This window comes from Sebastes umbrosus, chromosome 5 (assembly GCF_015220745.1).
Source record: "Sebastes umbrosus isolate fSebUmb1 chromosome 5, fSebUmb1.pri, whole genome shotgun sequence".
In the NCBI taxonomy this organism is placed as follows: Eukaryota; Metazoa; Chordata; class Actinopteri; order Perciformes; family Sebastidae; genus Sebastes; species Sebastes umbrosus.
This window is the reverse complement of record NC_051273.1, coordinates 13,476,283-13,497,133: the sequence shown is the minus strand read 5'-3', so window position 1 is coordinate 13,497,133 and position 20,851 is coordinate 13,476,283. Positions and strand designations below refer to the sequence as shown.

Genomic DNA, 20,851 nt, shown 5'->3' with positions numbered 1-20,851 from the left:
TGAGAGAGGAAAGGAAACATTTACACAAGACTGCCTCCACACAGTTGAAGAGATCTTTTCTCTTAAGGTGTCTTTTTTTTTTTTACAATATCATTGTGGAGTAAGCAAGCTCCTGTGAGCTTTACGAATTTCTCACTAAATGAGAGATTTCCTGAGACCAAAAAGCGGAGGAGGAAGGGTGCAATCAGTCCAGGTTTGTTCTAGACAACATCACTTCCTTCCTTAGCATTAAGAGAGTGTCAGAGCGAGAGACATTCAGATGTGGTTTTCACCGAGCACTTTCCCAGGACAGTAATGCTGCGCAATTCTAATGGTGTCATTCAAAGCAGCTGCCTTAAACTGAACGCCTTGCCTAAGCAATTCAAACCGCCTCCACAGATCGCAATACAGTCAACAAAGAACTTATCTTCCAAGTGAAACCATTCATCAATGAATGTGTCTGTGTGCCAAAAAAGTAGAAGGCGGTTTGAAAAGACCTCAGTTACACCTGAATGGCTACTTCTCTTTTTGGACCATTGTCACTGTTTCACATTTGAATTCACCTGTTTTCCTAAACCGCCACTGCCAGTTAAATTCCACCTTGAGAAATAAAACAATTCGGAGTATTGACATTCATGGGCGTGGTGGATTAGCAAAATTATAAATATATGCACTTGAGATGGATAGCTTTGAGGTTTTGAAGAAAGATAGAAATTTAAAACTGACATGTAGCCTCACACGACTTTGTCCTGTGTGGGTCAGTAACCCACCAGCAAAAACGGAATAACACCCAGCCCTGCTCGTTTCCCGCTCAGAGAATGGGGTCATTAGTCCATGACAGGTGTCACAGAAACAAAAGTGAAATATGTTGTTTCATCGCTTATCTTCAAAGGCACACGCAGTTTACGGCTGCAGCACAAAGGGCCTTAAAATGCTGTTTATATAGCCAGTTTTGTACGACACCACTGTTACTTCAGCCACGCTGATAGAAATACACTTGTCTTTTTAAGGCACTGTGCATAGTCTGCTATTGTTCACATGTTTCAACACCTTTAAATGGCACATGGTATCTTCAATAGATCAATGTGTTAGAGGAAATGTGTGTACGACCAGACACTTTAAATCCAGAATCTAAATACAAATTTGGCCATTGTTAAGACCTGACATGCATCCATGAAACATTTTCTTTCACTTTCTTTTCTTTTAAACAAAGTGTTACTCATAGATCCTGTATATGACACAATAAGGCAATAATGTAGTTGTTGATAATATTTGAAAAAGTGTAGAGTAACCCTGTAAACATCAAACACCACACTAAAGAATCTTGCATTACATTATTCAGTTTATAACTGCAGCACAAAGGACCTTAAAATGCTGTTTATATAGCCAGTTTTGTACGACACCACTGTTACTTCAGCCACGCTGATAGAAATACACTTGTCTTTTTAAGGCACTGTGCATAGTTTGCTATTGTTCACATGTTTCAACACCTTTAAATGTCACGTGGTATCTTCAATAGATCACTGTTTTAGAGGAAATGTGTGTACGACCAGACAGTTTAAAAGAAAAAAAAAAAGAAAAATCCAGAATCATTGAATCTAAATACAAATTTGGCCATTGTTAAGACCTGACATGCATCCATGAAACATTTTCTTTCACTTTCTTTTCATTTAAACAAAGAGTTACTCATGGATCCTGTATATGATACAATAAGGAAATAGTTTAGTTGTTGATAATATTTTTTAAAAAGTGTTGAGTAACCCTGTAAACGTCAAACACCTCACTAAAGAATCTGCATTACATTATTCAGTTTATAGCTGCAGCACAAAGGGCCTTAAAATGCTGTTTATATAACCATCTTTGTACAACACACCATTACTTAAGCCACGCTGATAGATATACACTTGTCTTTTTAAGGCACTGTGCATAGTTTACATAGTCACATTTCTAATAGAAGTGTATACAATAGCAAACCGCCCAATGTTTCAACAACTTTAAATGGCACGTTGTATCATCAATAGATCACTGTTTTAGAGGAAATGTGTGTACGACCAGACAGTTTAAAAGAAAATTAAAAAAATAAGACAGAATCTTTGAATCTAAAAACACTCTATTTGTGTCTGTGTCTGCAACATTGTGTTCTTGCTGCTGACCATCTTGGCCAGGTCTCCCTTGGAAAAGAGGTTCTTAATCTCAATGGGACTAACCTGGTTAAATAAAGGTTAAATAAAAAATGAATAAGAATTTGGCCATTGTTAAGACCAGACATGCATCCATGAAATATGTTTCTTTCACTTTCTTTTCTTTTCATTTCAACAAAGTGTGACTCATAGATCCTGTATATGACCCAATAAGGCAATAATTTAGTTGCTAATACTATCTTAAAAAGTGGTGAGTAACCCTATATACATCAAACACTTTACTAAAGAATCTGCATTACGTGAATCACTGTATAAACTGGAATTTGAAGGCTTGTTTCAGCAGTGAAAGCCTGGAAGAATTGCAGATATTTCGGCCTCCGTCTGAAGAAGACTGAGATGGTCACTTGAAGACGCACAGCGCTGGAATGTGGGGATGAATTTGTGTACAGTCCTTTGCGGAAGGGAGGAGGGGGTCGTCTTCCCACGAAGTGAGTCGGTGTTGTGTTTGGCTTGTGTTTACACATCCTACTGTACGTGATCAAGTGAGAACAATGGCGAGGAGACCATAAAATGGCAACATAAGTCACAGTGTCAACAACGCAATAAAAATGTGACTGAATGCTGCTAAAACCTTTTTTATATTAGTAGTACAGTATAGTGGAACCGAATGAGAAAGTGTGTTGTGTTGGAGTGGTTTGGTGAAGGGACCAGGCTGCGTGTTTTTGAAAGCAGATTAAAGATCAAGACAGGAAGGGCCAGGTTTAGGGAAACAGGAAAAGTGATGCAAGGAAGTGGACCACGTCACCAGCCAGCCCACCGCAGTCTGAGCTAAAAGTAGATCCGAGACCCAGCGCAAGTATGGAGTCTTTGCTCAAGTCACCAATGAAACTTATATTTTTGACAGGTACGTGAGCTTATCGATCCTCTAACATGGTGTCAGGTGTCTGATAGGGAGACAGTGGATGTATCTGTATTTATGGGGTCTACATGTTTTCTATGATGGGTGATGATGGGGCAGCAGTTCAGCTTGATTTAAGATCTGTAAAATTTGTCATTCACAAAAAATTGTTTGTGTTTCTACATAAGATGTATTCTAAACTTGTATGTACTGTGGTTAAATGGATTATTTCAGTGGATCTCGTGTGGTTACATCAGGTTAACCAGAGAGCCAGAGATCAAAATGCAATTTGTACTGGAACCACACATGCTAAAAGAAGCAGCAGCGGCATCACAAAATGATTTGAACCCTTACTTTCATGGTAAACTTTCACACTCTTGTGTCTATATACGCAGCATGGCTCTCCAGTCTGATGGACCCATGCAGCCTCTCTGACATTTGTGATTCTTGTCACCAACTCGCAACATGCAAGGCCCTGAACGGATCAAACGACGCCTGCTTCTGCAACCACGGATATACTGGAGACGGGACGACATTTTGCAATGGTGAATATACACATATAAAAGCCACCGGAGTGTTACGGAGTATTTACAATGATGCAAGAGTACAACCTTGTGTGGGGCTGCGATGGAAGCCTTGACTATTTTAGGAAGCCTTTGTTGTTTGTGGCTGCTCAACATATGCAGACAGAAGCACGAGGCCAACATTTTCTACACATGTGGGTTAATTTAACATTTTTATAGTGTGGCGGTTGACTGTGCTGTGCAAAATAACCACGCAGTTAAAAATATATAAAGCACTGGATATGTTAACGCTTCTTAAGATGCCAAAAATCCATTCAATTTGTATCAAAATGTAAAAAGGGATACACTTAAACCCATATAAAGCTCTATCCTTGGTCATAAAATCAGCATGTTCTGTACAGTATTGCTCTTCTGCATCTGTTTGTCTCTAAGTATCTTAAACATGTGAGACGGTTAGCCCCAAAAATCACACATTCAAGTTCAACAATGGTAAAGCCAGCATGTTGTACATCTTAGTTCACAAACCTAGAAGGGAATTAAATCACTTTTACATGCAAGGAAACTTAATTTTACCATCATATTTTGCTGTTAATTCTCGTGATTGAGCTGAATTGCCATTTCAAAACATGAAAACAACATTTGGGCGAGTTCAAGTAAGATCTGTGTTAAGTAATTTCAACAACTTTATAAGTTCTTGTACACCATAACCTTTTTGAGACTTGTTGACCTGCTGTGGTGGTTTGGAACTTGCACTTTTTCTATTCCCCACCAGCTAGTTTGCAGCTCACCACATTGAGAGTTTTTACAGACAAAACACTGCAATGTAAAAAGAAAAATCTTCATGATACAGTTTTATTAGTAGCATTTGTAATGGCCAGCGTTGCCTCTCAGTCAGCATTGTTACTCCTGTTATTTTTCTGGGCTGTTTTGAATTCCTGAAACCCTCTTTGTTTCCTGACCGAACCTGATCACAATCACAGCACAGCTCACATGTTTCAAGGGCCAAATGTAAATTAAACTGTGAGTAGCACAAACACTGTGGCGATGATTTTAAAACATAAAGGCACAATGAGGTTCAAGGTTAATGGAGTCCTTGTGTAGCAGCAGATTTAGAAATGATTCTGTTCATTTGGTGAGTGAGTTAATTTGATGAGAAAAGCAATGAAATAAAGTGATTATTAATAAATAAAAAAATTCACATAGTTCATGCTACATTACCTTTTTTGCTGAACTGCAATTAAAAGTAAAAAAAAAAAAAAAAGAAGTAAAATAAATAAATGTTGAGCCGATGCAGTAAGTGCTTTTAACATTTTGTGACAAAAACACTCTCTAGATAAAACAAAGGCATCAAAGTGAATCATAAAACATGTGGATGCAGTGTTTGTGCAACAGTGACGGCTCAAGGGTCCCGTGTGTTCTGGGGGTATTTCCCTTTTGAATATAGTCACCTCTCACTTCAGAGCAGAGGATTTCCCTTCCCGGACAGCTTTTGTGCAGAAGGTACAGAGGAGAGGAAGAGCAGAGCGTCCATCATAGACACAAGTGAAAACAACAGCGGAAAGTCTTACCAGGTCATTTCCAATAAACTGAAAGAGAAGAGACGGAAGGAGCTGGAACAGCACACTGCTTTGTTTCTGGTGCTTTCTAAACCTGGGCAACAGAGATAAAAAAATATCTGAAGTAATTTGAGTTTCTCAAAATCAATCAAAGGGAAAGAACTGCACAGCAATCACAAATGTGAACAATACAAATTGCATAGAAGTTAGAGGCAGCCAAGGCTTTAATCAAGACTAGAGAAAGAGAAAACCACAACTGAGCTTCATCAAGTTCAAATCAACACTAGGACCCAGGACCCAGGATCAGGATCAAATACAAGTATTCTTAAATAGTAATCTAATTGTGGAGGACAGATGAAGTGTGTGACAAAAACAAATCAAAAAAATCTGCTGCTATGATGATTGTATGGGGTTATTAATGCATGGATTAATATACTGTAGGAAATCGACATTGTTACTCTAGAAATAATCATCTCTCCTGAATTTGTGGATAAATGTTTCACAAGTTTTAGTACGAGCTCTGGTTTCTGTTTTTGGAAAACAGATGTTCATGTTAAAAAAAACAAAAAAACGTTGCCACCAGGTCCAAGCATGTCATGCTAATTTTGGTGTTTTGTGGTGTTATCTTTTTTTTTCCTCAAGCAGAAAAAACATACTGCACTATTTTAAATTAAACACAAAGGATTAACATCAGTTTTTTGTTGTAGAAGCAGAGCAGACATTTCTATTTCCTTCACCAACTGCAAAATTCAGCCACAAAACTTGCAGCTTTTTGAGTAAGAAAAGACATAATAATAATAATAATAATAATAATAATAATAATAATGTAGTTTATTTGTCCCCTTGGAGATTTTTTTTTTTTCATACTGTTGTTATTTTTTCTTGACTTTTACGCACCCATATGCATCAAATGTAGAAAGGTGTCAGAATGATGAGTCGCGGCAGCACCCCGAGCAGTTAGGAGTTCAGTGCCTTGCTCAAGGGCACCTCGGCGGTCACCCAGAGCTACCAGTCCACACTCCACATCTGCTCCTTTTGTTACTTGAACCGGCTACTCTCCAGTTTCCAAGCCAAGTCCTTACGGACTGAGCTACTGTACTGCTACTTTTGATAAACTTCCACTGATGCTTTGTTATCACTCAACTGCAATTATCTCCAAATATCTCCAGCAGAAACGTACAGAATAGCTGACTGCAACACGTTCAAGCATTTTTCTAGAGTGTATTGAAAGGCCTCATGGGAAATGTAGCAGAAGGAGGACTGAGACATGGTAGACTGAACGAAATTAAAAAGGAAACTACTACAGTACAATTCATCGAAAAAAGCAACCTGCAAATACTGCATTAAACATCGCAAATCAATGATATAGTATCCAAGGATAAAAAAAAATAAATCGTCCAAATAAAGGGTTAGATAAACAAGAGTTTTAACTTCCTGAATTGTTGTTTGTGGTCATTAGCCTGCTGGTCAGTTACACAGCAACATGAAAGCAGCTAGTTAAATTGGCATAGATGTGTTTTATTTCCTTTGCTCATCCAATTTGTTTTTTTATTTTCTCTCGCAACTAACCCAGTTTACTTTGTATCCTGGTCTTTTCACCACAGACGACAACGAGTGCCAGAATGTGACTAATATCTGCGGGGACAGGGGGAGCTGCACCAACACAGCGGGCAGCTACTACTGTACATGTGTCACTGGATACAATTCGACAGGACAGGCCAACTTCCAGCCCAACGATGGCACTGAATGCATCGGTAATGTCCCATTCACTCGCCCGGTAGCTACTGAAAATACACAGGAATTAGTTTTAGTCACGTACACACGTACTGACAGAGGACCTCACATACAGTAGGCAAGATACCATGTATGTGTGTGAAAGCAGTTACCACACAGCTGTGTGTGTGTGAACTGTTTTCTCTTTCACTGTACTGAGGAGGATAAACGTGTTGGAGGTGATATTTTTCCCCTCTCGGCCTTTCACTTCCTTCCCATCTGCTATTCTGAGTAACCACCTCGGATTTTTTTTGCTCCATTTGCAAAGGAAGAACAACACTTTTATCCCACATTGTAGCGTGAAGTATTCCTGCAGATATCCAACTGGGTGGCACACATCATTTAATGCAGTGCAGAAGCATGGAGCTGATTTATGAATATTCAGATGTGTAATATGCATGCAAGCATTGCAGTTTCTCCTCCCAAGTCAATTATACAGTGTATTAAATATAATGACTTATGCCACATCCTTTATTTGTAAGAAGATAAAACATTAACTTGGGGGGAAAATACTGTAGAGACATACATGCATGTCTCTATTAAAGCAGCAGTGGGTAGACATGGAGCAAATATGATTTAAAAAAAAAGTTATTTTTATAAAACGGTTACTATATCCTGACAGTAGTGCATGAGACAGATAATCTGAAAAAAAATCATGTGCCTCTGTGTCCTCCGGTGCTCCTAATGGCATCTGCAAGATTTCACAGACCGGAGGAAAACAACCAATCAGAGCCGAGCTGGAGCCTGCCGTATCTGAGCAGCTGTCAATCACTCACAAACTCTGATCAAACGGGTCAAACTAGGCAGCGCTGATCAATTATGAATCAATATTCTGTTACTGTAATGTCTATTTCTTGCCTCAAATATTTTCAGAAACATCTTGTAGTGTGCTGTTTAACTTTAAAATTAGAAACTTTGTGACCCGGCAGCTATGTTGAGACCAAGCACCGCCCACCAGCCAGAGCAAACTTTCTAATTTTACAGCTAAACCGTACACTACAAGATGCTTCTGAAAACATTTGAGGTGAGAAATAGGCATTACAGTAACAGAATATTGATTCATATTTTATCAGCAGTGTCTAGTTTGACCGTCTGATCCGAGTTTGCGAGTTATTTACAGCTGCCTCCGTTGAATGAACAGCCAATAGGAACGCTCTCTCTCTGAAGTGACCTGTGATTGGTCAAAGTCTCCCCTCACTGGCTAGATTTTCTAAAGCCTGAAAACAGAGCCACGAGGAGGTGCAGAAGTCTAGTTATCTCTCGTAAAACTTGAATTACAATATGCTGAAAGCTTATTATGCAATTTTTGCCCAATGATGCCGAAAACATTCTGCCTACTGCAAGTTTAACATCTGTATTTATTAGTTCTTTACATGATGTTATGTTGAGAGTGTGACTTTAATCACATTGTGTTTATCTTTAACTGGAGCTGATCTCTCTTCATTTGCACCTTCCAGATAACGATGAATGCGAGTCAGGACAGGTCTGTGGACCGAACTCACACTGCCATAATACGAATGGATCTTTCTATTGCACCTGTCAGCGTGATTACATCCCAACTTCAGGCACTAAGCACTTTCATCCACGGAGCGGTGTAAGATGTAAAGGTCGGTATGAGGATGGAAGAGCGCACATGCACACGCACACACACACACAACACTCACACACTGGTACTTTCATCCAAGGACATACATCTATCTCGTTTTTTTACTTTCTCTGTCACACATCATGCACTCACAACACAGAACTGAATTTTTTTTTTTTTTGTGGAAGAATCTATTACGCAATACATCAAGTTAACGGTGCAATCTTAAGTTTTTTGATGTTTTAAGCTATGTTGATCACAAAGAGACATGCGGTGTTACGTCTGTGCAGGTTTTATGTTTATCCTGGTGAAATAATGGAAATAAATTCAGCAATCAAAGAGATACTCTCTGTAATTGTTGTTTTGCAGAACATCCCCAAAAATACTGCCATGACAACATTGGGTGCATCACACAGACTGTCAACAAAACACTTGAATATGTAAGTACCCCTCCTCAGGAGTTCAGCCAAATAAGGTAAAAATGGATATGATGACACTGCCCTCTGTTGGAGAGAAGATGAACATGAGATGAAACTAGCAGGCACTATTGTGCAGTTACAAAGACACACAACATCAGCCACTATTAGCCAACTGCCCCTTGCAGTACCAGCAGTTTCAAACCCTCTGTTGCGCCACCTACAGTCAAGCAAAGTTACAGCAGTAGTGGTTTAGGACAGACATCTTAATGTGCGCCATCTACAGGCAAAGAAAGTCTTTGACTCATAGGTCACCTGCAGTTGTTTCTTTTTTAAAGGTGCTTTTACTATATCCAGAGTATTAATATAGCATCAAACAACTATTTTCTTTGTATTGATATAGTGGAGTAATATCCTCCTGAGCAGAATATGAAGTCACTCTCCCTCTGTGTGTGTTGTAATTCGAGCTGCTTGCTAGAGAGAGGAATCACAGCTGTCAATCATGACGTCCCACCCCCTTTTTATAGCACCAAATAACTAATTAAAACCAAATTTACCAGAAAAATTAACACTTACATCAGGGTATTTAAAATGACAGAAACCATCTTTGGGAAAAATGTATTTGACGTGTACTTTGACTTTTTAGTTTGGCTCATGTGCCATCCGCTAACATGGAGGGGGCGGGATTTATGACCTATACTGCAGCCAGCCACCAGGGGGCGATCGAGATGTTTTGGCTTCAGTTTTGGGGGGCTGTCGTGTCGTCCATCTTTACAGTCTGTGGTGGTTACAACTGATAATGGCGTCCTGACCAACGGTGTCGTTGTGCAAGCGTGGCACCCACCCTCCGGTTCCTCCCCAGGTTCACACTGTTTGCTCTGTCAACACTGTTGCCTTTGTTTTCAACCGCTGTTATAGCACCGTTATCTCAATCCCAATCTCGTATCTAGCACCTTTAATCAATGGTTGCTTTTGTGAAAGTGTGTATTTCTGGATTTTTCAGGGCTTTTTTGTGTTTATTTTTTTAACTAGAGCTTATGACATTTTCTGCATAATTTGTTTGCACTACACAGAGTGTCATCATGCATCCTCTTTTCACCAGAATCTCCCTCTCGGGTACTGGAGAAGGAAGGAGATTAAAATTTTCAACACAGGTTAGGTGATAATTTATACAGACAATTAGCAAGCTCACTTTAACTGAATATTCAGCCCAGATCATAGCTGTTTAGAAAGGAAAACACGTGTTGAATTGATGTATCTATTACCAATTTAATACTTGTTTAGTATAGTGTGTAAAAATGATATCTTTTTTTATTTAACAAAAACATACACTCCAACAAAACAGCTTCTGTAAAAAGAAACACTGCAACACTCATTGCCTGCAGGTGGCACACGTGTTAAAATGCCATTATCTATTACTTTCTTTATTTGTGAGAGGTGATATTGACCTGTCTAAACTGCTCCAATAATCTATAGGTGGCAAAGTCTGTTCTGAGAATGACCAAACAGCTCCTCCTTGTGGGGAATCTCCAATCTGCTAAATATGGATGTGCACATTATTGAGTTTGTGAGTGAGCTACATACCAGTTCCATCTAAAAAGAAACCTGAAAGCTGCAGAAGTATCAGTGATGCTCATTTCACAGTCTGGATCCAACAGATAGACATCTACTGTATATCAATATGTTTTAATAAACCATGAAGGACAGAATGTAAGTTGCAGGAATGTGATATCATTAAATACTCTTTTTTCCCTTCCATCCTAGATGAGCAACCTCACGGAGCCCCAGAGTCTGCTGAAGGAAATTGCCAAGCAGACGTCCGGCGAGCTCACCTCAGTGGAAGTGATCGCATATGTGGAGGCCTTGTGTCGATCCGCATCAACTCTGACTGCCGAAGAAAAGGATTACACTGTCAAACCATCTGCCATCAACTCAACTCTCACGGTAATCTTTGTTTACCATTCTTCTTTCTCAATCAACATCTGGAGTTTTGCTTTGAACTGGTTTAGGGGGGAACAAATGGTACTGCATACAAATGTAGTTCCTTGTTATTGTGTGATGTGCAGTTCTGGGAAAAAACAATCTAGAGACTTCAGTACTTTTGTATTAAAGGTGCAAGCTGAATTTATTTTTGCTAAAAGTGTAAAAGTCCTTTTTGTTTTCCTCACCACCATTATGGGACACCACTAACCTCTCCCTTGCGTGGTGTAGACAGCTTTTTAAAGACCTATCCTACAATGCAATAGTAGATCAATATCTACGATAGGTTATTATGTGCACAAAAATACATATACAGCAATAACTGAAATGTCAAAAGAGACAAACCTACAGTAGATAAAGATAATGTTCTATTTAAAAACACATTGCAGTGCAAGCATATGTTACATGTTCTACTATCACACACATGTCACACTGATAAATCTGCTTTTCAACAGAAATTAGTGAAAGCAGTAAACAACCTGGTGGAGAAGGATGAGCTGGTGGCTTGGAGCCGAATGAAAGAGGAGCGTCGGGAACATACCATCACCAAGCTGCTACACACTGTTGAAGAATACGCTCTGACTCTGGCTAACAACTACAAAACTCCAACTGAGCTGGAAATCAAAGCCACAGAAATGGGTGAGATAATTATTAACACAGAGCGCTCTTATACGCACTCCAATTATGTTAAATTGTCCTGCCATTTATTCCCACCTGGGCGCAGAAAAGTGAGCTTTTGGATAATTGTCATTTTCATACTTTTAATTCCTTGATATTTTTTTCCCTCTCCTCAACCACAGAGTTGAAACTCGTCACATTTGATGCTCATCACACAAAAGCCAAACTGTCTGCTTCCATGGGAGGAGATCTTATAAATCTAACTCCAAAACTGAGATCAGAGGATGACAGAAATGGTAAAGTAGCCTAGTTTACATGTTTAAAATCTATGACCATCTGCGTGCTTGGGTGTACAGGGAGTACTGTTTTGCCATGCGTTGGCATATGTTGTATGCTAAAGAAAAATTAAGTATTCAAATATCAAAATATAATGCTGTAAAGTCTATTTTTTGCTGATCCCTTCGGGAAGGCATATGTTCGAAAATCTGCAAGTCTACTTTATCCTTATGGCAACAGTAACACATGCTGCATGCAAACAAAATACTTCTTTATCAACTCCTGTTTATATTTAAATACAACATTCAAGGTGCAGTGTGTAGGATAGGATGCGATGCGATGTGTAGTTATGCAATGCGATAAGATGCAATAAAATGTGATGTGATGTGATGAAATGCGATGCGATATGATGCGATAAAATAAAATACGATACGATACGACACGACACGACACAACACGTCACGTCACATCACGATACGATACAATACGATACGACACCACGATATGACACGATACGATACGATACAATACAATACGATACGACACGTCACATCAGGATACAATACGATACGATACGACATAACACGATATGACACGATACAATAGGATACGATATGTTACGACACAACACGATACAGCATACGACACGACACGATACGACACAATACAATACGACACGATTCGACCCGATACGAGGCGATACAATAATCCTTTATTAGTCCCACAGTGGGGAAATTTGCAGAATTACAGCAGCAAAGGGGACAGTATAAGCAACAAGAGGCGTCAATAAAAAAACAAAACAAGAAATGATAGTGAGTAAGGATTTGGTGGCATCTAGTGGTAAGATTACAGATTGCAACCAACTGAAACTTCTCCTGTGTGCCAAGCGTTTAGGAGAACTGGGGTGGCCAATGCGAAAACGTGAAAACTCGAATGACCCTATCTAGAGCCAGTGTTTGGTTTGTCCATTCTGGGCTTCTGTAGAAGAGGACCTGCTCCGTATGTAGATTTAAACGGCTCATTCTAAGGTAACGAATCAGATTCTGATTATACACTAAATAAAACATACTTCTTAATATTATATTCCCTTGAAATGCAACACACTGTTCCTTTAATTTGTGTCTTGCGGGCCTGTTACATGCAGCAGATCAAACCATTAAAGACAATCTAACATTGAAGTTACTGTCAGTGTGGTAAATTGGTTAAATATACACATTGAACTCAACACAGTTGGTCCGATCTGCACACTGAGTTTTAATATCTAATATCTTTTAATAGCTTTCTGCTCAGCATGATCTAAGAGACAGTTTTAATTGACTGGCAAAGTAAGAAAAAAAAAATACAGTACAGTAAGTAAGTAAGTAAGTAAGTGTGACTCCCTCCTGTCTTTGTCAAACTTTTTCTTGTCCATCAGGAAGTGTGTCAGTGGTGTTTGTGCGATATGACAGCATCGGTGACATCCTGAAGCCGAGCAGCGACCCAGGTGTCACAGACTACTCGCGCTATGCGGGGACTGGGGAAATCACTGTCAACTCCCAAGTCATCGCAGCAGCCGTCAAACCTGCTGACGTTTACCAACTTGACCATGTCACCTTCACTCTGAGACACAACGAGGTAAAGACTACACAGAGTGCTGAGGCTGGCTACATTGTTTTCCCACTCCGGCACACTTAATGTATAGCCTACCTTCAAAATGTATGAGTGAGGTTTTTTTTGACCCAGTTATACAGTAGCTGGTGGATTGTTCTTCCTTATTCAATCCCTTATTGACTTGATTTATTTAAGCAGCATTTTAAAACTGATCATGAGACTAAAGTACCATCTTTCCTATTAAAAAAGACGTTTTTATATCGTTTGACATGAAGGTTTTCTTCTCTTCCCTGCTACCTTAAAATGGCTGCTACCTTTTCTGTGTTATATATGTTTAATTTATCATAGCTTCCAATAGGATCGTGCTCAGTTTGAAACATCCCATCACATATATCCTTGTCAAACTTGAGAGCATCGCTGCGTTCTCTTTTGCTGTGAAGAACAGCTTCCTTATTCCCACACTGACTCTCGCAGTAACTTGATAACTGCCAGAGTTTCCATTAAAGTCAAATTCAAACAAACTCACACGGGAGGAGTAGTTAGTGCTTTGCGTAAGGGTTTTTTATGAAATTTTAATGTATTTCTTGCAATGACCTCTCAGTTAAGGGGAAATGGAAGAGGAAAAGGTGAACAGATGATGGAGGAAAAGCGGAGTAATGAGGGAAATAACCCTAAAAGTTAATGTACTGGTATTTTTCTCTTAAGATAATTAAAATGTATGAGAAAGTGAAATCATTATTTTTGTTGGACCCTGGAGGCTTAAGCCTAACAAAGGAGGTGATGATTTATGTTGAGCAGTGAAAATCCTCTGTAAATTGCCTTTAAAGAGCAACAATCAATAATTTGGGCTTCATTTTCGTGCGGACACGTTCTGCTAGCGAAGTGGTATTTTCCTGCGATGCACAGGTTTTTTTTCTAGCTTGCACCTGTTCTTGTGAAACACTCTGCACGCGTTCATTTAAAAGAAAAATTTAGTGATTTAAGGGCATAAATGACTAATTTATACTCTTAATTTAAGGATATAAATTACAACTCTTTAAGGGAATAAATTACACATTTTTACATGCAAAATATCATAAATGTTACACCAACTGGGCAGCTTACAAATCTACAGTAATTGAATGTAAACATTTTTTAAGATTTAGAGGATAAAACTCTACCTGAAAATACTAACATTAAACCACATTTTTATTTTATTTTATATATTTTTTAATTTAATTTAATTAAATTAAATTAAATTAAATTGAAGACAGTGTTCATTTTTAATGCAAATGTGGTTGTTGTGTCGATCGTTGTAATTCACCTAAAATTGCACATAATAATTTATGAAAAATATCTTTCAATATTTTCACGTTAATTTTAATGATAATTTGAACGATATTTGTACATCCCAATGAGATTGCGTTCCCACAAAAACACCTACGGTGAGCTGCGTCGTGTGCAGCACACATGACTGCACTTTACACTCTGCGCCTCATTTTGAGCCAAAGTTATGCATGATAATCATATGCCATTTTATTTTTCTAATAATGAGTCGTAAAATTGTCAGACGATAAGAATAGTTAGAAAAGCCAATGCAAACATGCAATAATTGGACAACACATGAAAATAACTATTTTCAAATATCATTTCTGATGCACTCAGACTCTGGATGGATAGGAAATCATTTTAAGTGCTATTTTGATGAGACCTGCACAATCTGTCTTTAACCCCCTGTTGTGGTATCACAAAGCACCGTAGTACAAAAACTAATAAAAACAGCATCTTTGTTCCTCTCTGTCCCCTAAAGCCCGTAGACACTAAAGCTGATGTGACCAAGTGCGCCTTCTGGGAGTACGAGCCGGACCGCCTGCAGGGCCACTGGGCCACTCGCGGCTGCCAGACTGTCCACGTCGACAGCAACGCAACCACCTGCTCCTGCAACCACCTAACACACTTTGCCATCCTCATGTCCTCTGGACGAGCCAATGTGAGTGATCATACATTAAAAATACAACTTAGCAAAGGTATTTCCTTTTTTTTTTTTTTTTTTTTTTACATTTCTCCACTGGAGCTTTAAATTATTTATTAAAATGGTTTAAAGAAAAGGGTTGATGGTGGTGAACAAATTTATTTTCAATGAGGGTAAGAGTTGAATGACCTATCTGGATCTGGATTTTTATCTTAAGAAAATAATTAATTCATTGAAGTTTTATACAACAGATACAGAATAATATACAGTATATATAATAATAATAATAATAATAATTAGAATTATATATAATTAATTATAAACCTAACCTCATTTAGAATTTATTTACAATAATTACATTAATTAATTAATATATAAGTGGTTTTATATGAAGATATATTTTATATATTACTTTTATTCTATTATTTATATGACTTATACAATTATTTTTGTACTCAGATCATATATTGTTGCTGTCCATTCTCCAAAATGTCAACTCTGCATGAGCTAAGAAAATTTTGTGACAATGAATTTTCAGATAATCCATTAAACCATTTATTCATTTTAAAAAAATAATAATATTCTCTATCGAGTCTAATCTTCCAGTTCATATGTAAAATTCAAAATCTTTGCTATAAAATTACAGTAATAGCTCAAATATAATGAAAGCTTTTACTGTCTCTTTATGTTTCTTTATTTTTATTTAGATTAAACTCTATTTAGATGTTCTCCACCAATACAGATTGTTGAAGGCCGACACCAGTATTTTGTGTTGACGGTGCTGATTGTTAACACTGTGCCAGCTTTTAATAAAATATAGCAACTTCTTTCTATTTTTTTTAGTATGAAGTTCCACTCAGGATGATATTCTTGATAAGCTGTCAGACAGCATTTCATGCAACACAAAAAGTCAAACCAAAAACAATGAAACTCGTAGCGTAGCGGCTCCTAAAGGCAATATGACTCACTATACATATTGAAAGACAAAGAAACAGTGGGAGATATCCACCCACAACTTTTAAAGACACACTCCCTGCTGTTTTATAGCACTCAACAGTGCCCTGAAATTCCTACATTGTCTTTAAGGATTTGGGAGCACTGCTTTAACAAAATCAGTGAGTGTAAAAAAAGAAAAAGAAACAATTAAGTTAATTAAAATTGACATTTTTCTGTCCTTTTTTCCTGTAACAACAACTGGCTAGTATCAGATACAGCAGGTCTAGAGCTGTCCAGTATGTCGGGTGAAACCCCAGCCTATACCCACCCATGTTATATCGAATGATTCCAAGCGGAAAACACAACAAATGAAAACTTCAGCATACCATGAAACCGCGAATGAAACGCCTCCCTTTCCATTTGCTTCTCAGCTGGCGGCCCACAACACCATTCTGACCCGGATCACTCAGCTGGGGATGATCATCTCCCTCATCTGTCTGTCCATGTGCATCTTCACCTTCTGGTTCTTCAGTGAGATCCAGAGCACCAGAACCACCATCCACAAGAACCTGTGCTGCAGCCTCTTCATGGCTGAGTTCATCTTCCTGGTGGGGATCAACATGAACACGCATAAGGTGAAACAAAAAAGGGAAATCTCCTGTTTGTGTGTGTACGCCTGAACCACTATTCTGTGATTTCAATGATTAAAACTCCTTCTCATTCGAGTTGTTAGAGTGGGATGGTATAACACACTTTAAAGAGGACCTGTTACGCTCATATTCAGGTGCATACTTGGGGTTTTTCTACTAGAACATGTTTATAAATTTATGTTTTAATGTTTAAAAAACGCTTTATTTTTCTCATACCAACTGTATTGCAGCACCTCTTTTCACCCTCTGTCTGAAACGCTCCGTTTGACCTCCTGCCCCTCCCTCCCAAAAACCCCAGTCTGCTCTGATTGGTCAGCTGGCCCACTGTTGTGATAGGTCAACCGAACCAAACTCTTCAGACTCTGCTCCAGCTCCGCTCTAACTAGCTTTGTTTAAGGTCGTGCCAAACTTGCCACTAGGCAGGTATTATGCAAATGTGTTACTTAGTGACATCACCATGTTACGGAAGAAAAAGGTGGGACTTCAAACAAGCCGTTTCAGGAGCAGTGTTTTTGTGGAGGACAGTAACTCCCTTTGGTGTGGACTTTGAGCTTTGTAACTTTGCAGACTTTTTATATGCACAAAAAAAACTATATATCACACAAAAAGAAAGGAAAAAAGCACAAAAGCATTATAGGTCCTCCTTAATTTCTCTCACACTTGCTTTTTAGTTGAACAACAGAATTATTTCTGATCACTTAAAGGCTTCTTTGTTTATTTTAAATATGTTAAATGGTAAATGGACTTGCATTTATATAGCGCTTTTCTAGTCTTCCGACCAGGTTATAGCTAATTCATCACGCATACATGTGTATTCCGTTACTTGAAAAATAATTGGCTTAATTTGGATAACCTTCTGTAGGCCTCTACATGTCAAAAGCAAAAAAAAAAAAAATACTACTACAAATATTAAAATAACTTAGCCAACATTGTTACAACAGGTATGCAAAATGTTCTCATCAATATGTTAAAATCTGTATACTTCAGATAATGGTGTCACTAAAGCAACGGTTATAGCAACGGCTCTATGCGTCCTTGTATATAAACATGATATTATAGAATATAAAGTAATAATTAAATGCTTAAAGATTATAAATACTGCTCATGAATTGGGCATATATATAATATATATAATATATATATATATATATATTACATATAGGGGCAAAATAACTGTACTTTTGCTCTAAAATCTGTCTCCCTCTCTCCTCTTTTGTCTGTGTCTTTGCAGCTTTTCTGCTCCGTTATTGCAGGGCTGCTGCACTATTTCTTCCTCGCGGCCTTTGCCTGGATGTGCATCGAGGGCATCCATCTGTACTTAATAGTGGTTGGCGTCATCTACAACAAAGGCTTCCTGCACCGCAACTTTTACATCTTCGGCTATGGAAGCCCGGCGGTGGTGGTGGCCATCTCGGCAACACTCGGCTCCAAGTATTATGGCACTGATAAAGTGTAAGTGGGAAGACAAAGGCTTTTATACAAACACCTCTTTTTCAAACTCATTCAGTATTTTTTTTTTTAGAGAACAATTAAGATAAACAAATTACATTAATTATAAATACAAGGGGACAGAGATTAAATTTGGCCTGCGGGGACATAAAGGAAGTAGAAGATGCCTTGTACAGAGAAATGTAATAACTGAATTAGTGTTAAAGAAATTCTGAAAGGTTTTGGGTACCATGGAGAGTTTGAATTTAAATCTATAAATACAAGTACAGTATGTCTGTTGTTTATTAATGTAAAATATAATTGAGGTTACGCAAAAGAAGTGCTGATTGTTAGCTTTTTTTTGGTAGCTTTTTTCTAACCAATTGTTTTTGTGCTTATAAGATAAGAAAAGTATGTACTAGCCCAAACAATATTGTCATAATTAAGATTAGGCCAGATTAGACTGAAGTAAACTGATGGAGGGTATTGCTCCTGCAGGAGGAGGGATTATTGCAACAAAGAGATCTTAAGACATTCAGTCAATAAAAGCGTTTGTTAAATAACACTTCCTATATTTGTATTACAGGTGTTGGTTGAGCACAGAAAACCACTTCATATGGAGCTTCATCGGGCCGGCGTGTTTGATCATTCTGGTAAGATCTACAAATGAGTGTTAAAGTATTAATTGGATTCATCAAACAGGGATTGTTTCAAAGATAAATATCCATTTGATCGTGTTTGTTTGTCATGTTTGTTTTGGTCGGCCTCCACTAAAGGTTAATCTCTTGGCTTTTGGAGTAATCATCTATAAAGTGTACCGGCATACTGCTGTGAAAAAGCCTGAAATCAGCCACTATGAAAACATCAGGTAGGATTATCTGTACTCTTGTTCAAGAAGGTCAAAAGAATATTGAAAATCAAGCTGTAATTTCCTCATCTGGTGGATTATTATGGTATCATGTTTCCTTGTAGTATCAAATTACAATTAGTTGTTTGTTCTCTTAAATACATAAGAGGTTTTTTTTTGTAATCCCTGCGTTAAAGTTGGTGTTATGACCCTCAGGTCCTGTGCCCGTGGTGCCCTGGCTCTGCTGTTCGTGCTGGGAGCCACCTGGACTTTAGGACTGCTGCACATCCTCCATGAGACCACCCTCACCGCCTATCTGTTCACCATCGCCAACACCTTCCAGGGCATGTTCATCTTCATCTTCCTCTGTGTCCTATCCAGAAAGGTAACACGTCTTCATTTTGTTTTCTATTTATTTATTCAACATTCATGGTGTGACTATCGTTGGTTGGACAGTGAGAAGTTCAGATCAAGTCAATGGAAGTTAAACACTTTGCTAACGAGCATCATGATTGTATGTTGATAGAAGGGAAATCTACTATCTTTTGCTATTTAAAAAATTGAATTTGAATAAAATAAAATAAAATAAAATAAAATAAAATGTTATTATTAGGTGATGGAAGACATATTGAAATATTTTTACTTATGTTAACGTAGCAATACCACAATGACAAAAGTTAAAGTGTTATTTGAATATTATATTATATCATATTATATTATATTATATTATATTATATTATATTATGATTAGGGGACTGAAGATGTATTGATATCTTTTTTACTTATGTTAAAGTAGCAATACCACAATGAAAAAGTAAAAGTGTTATTTGAATATTATAATATATTATATTATATTATATTATTTTTTGGGAATATTATTACTGATTCATTAACATGCAAGCAACATTTTTATGTTGTCAAGGTAAGGCTAATTCTATAAATGGTAATTTTAAAACAATAGCTGTAAAAGATGTGGTTAGTTTTTATTGTAACAATTCATGTTTTATAAACTGATCGCGTTTTACGCATAATATTTTGATCAGAAAAAAGTATATATATATACACACACACAAACACATATATTTAATTTAATTCAATTCAATTCAATTCAATTCAATTCAATTCAATTCAATTCAATTCAATTTAATTTAATTTAATTTAATTTTATTCAATTCAATTTAATTTAAATGTTTTCGTTTAAATCCTATCTTTTTGAATGTGTCGTTCCAGATCCAGGAGGAGTACTACAGGCTTTTCAAAAACGTGCCGTGTTGTTTTGAATGCCTGAGATGAATGAATACGACCAGCCTGATCACTTGCACTTGTACAATAATAGTCCACACTGCAGCTCTGCAATATCCTGTGACTCATGCTTTCAGTTTGTTTGAGGAATTGTTTAGTCCAGATGTCTAATAAATGAGACACGCAGCAGCACTTGTAATTTGTAAACATTTTGTTTCCTTTTTAAAGACTGCCATCATCTGTACATCTTGTTTGTTTAATGTACCATACAAATAGACTACTGTATCAACATTTTTACCAAAGACATACTTCTTACAATAATGCAGGAATCAAAATATGTTGTGTATTTTCAGCAGTTAGCAACATTACACTCCAAATATCCTACGCAGTTTGTTGTCTTTTTTCCTTTCTTGTGTTTGAAATTGATTTGTAAATTATTAAAAATGAATGTGGCAAACCAA

The 20,851-nt window shown here is 37.6% G+C and overlaps 1 protein-coding gene across 1 annotated transcript; it reads left to right on the top strand.

The window, feature by feature from the left end:
• The first annotated feature begins 2,867 nt into the window (after nt 1-2,867).
• adgrl4 (adhesion G protein-coupled receptor L4) lies at nt 2,868-20,851 on the top strand. The gene is made up of 16 exons (XM_037769188.1): nt 2,868-3,024; nt 3,414-3,563; nt 6,703-6,852; nt 8,329-8,478; nt 8,826-8,896; nt 10,637-10,816; nt 11,308-11,491; nt 11,653-11,766; nt 13,161-13,360; nt 15,126-15,305; nt 16,655-16,858; nt 18,105-18,325; nt 18,888-18,954; nt 19,078-19,169; nt 19,365-19,533; nt 20,379-20,851. Exons 1-16 carry the CDS (start codon nt 2,979-2,981, stop codon nt 20,439-20,441), a joined length of 2,241 nt encoding a protein of 746 aa, XP_037625116.1. The 5' UTR covers nt 2,868-2,978; the 3' UTR covers nt 20,442-20,851.

Excerpts from the sequence above, each read along its gene's own strand:
- adgrl4 (XM_037769188.1), top strand. The coding sequence starts at position 2,979 with ATGGAGTCTTTGCTCAAGTCACCAATGAAACTTATATTTTTGACAG. Across the intron at positions 3,025-3,413 it reads GAAACTTATATTTTTGACAG|CATGGCTCTCCAGTCTGATG; the intron begins GTACGTGAGCTT and ends CTATATACGCAG. Across the intron at positions 16,859-18,104 it reads TCAACATGAACACGCATAAG|CTTTTCTGCTCCGTTATTGC; the intron begins GTGAAACAAAAA and ends GTGTCTTTGCAG.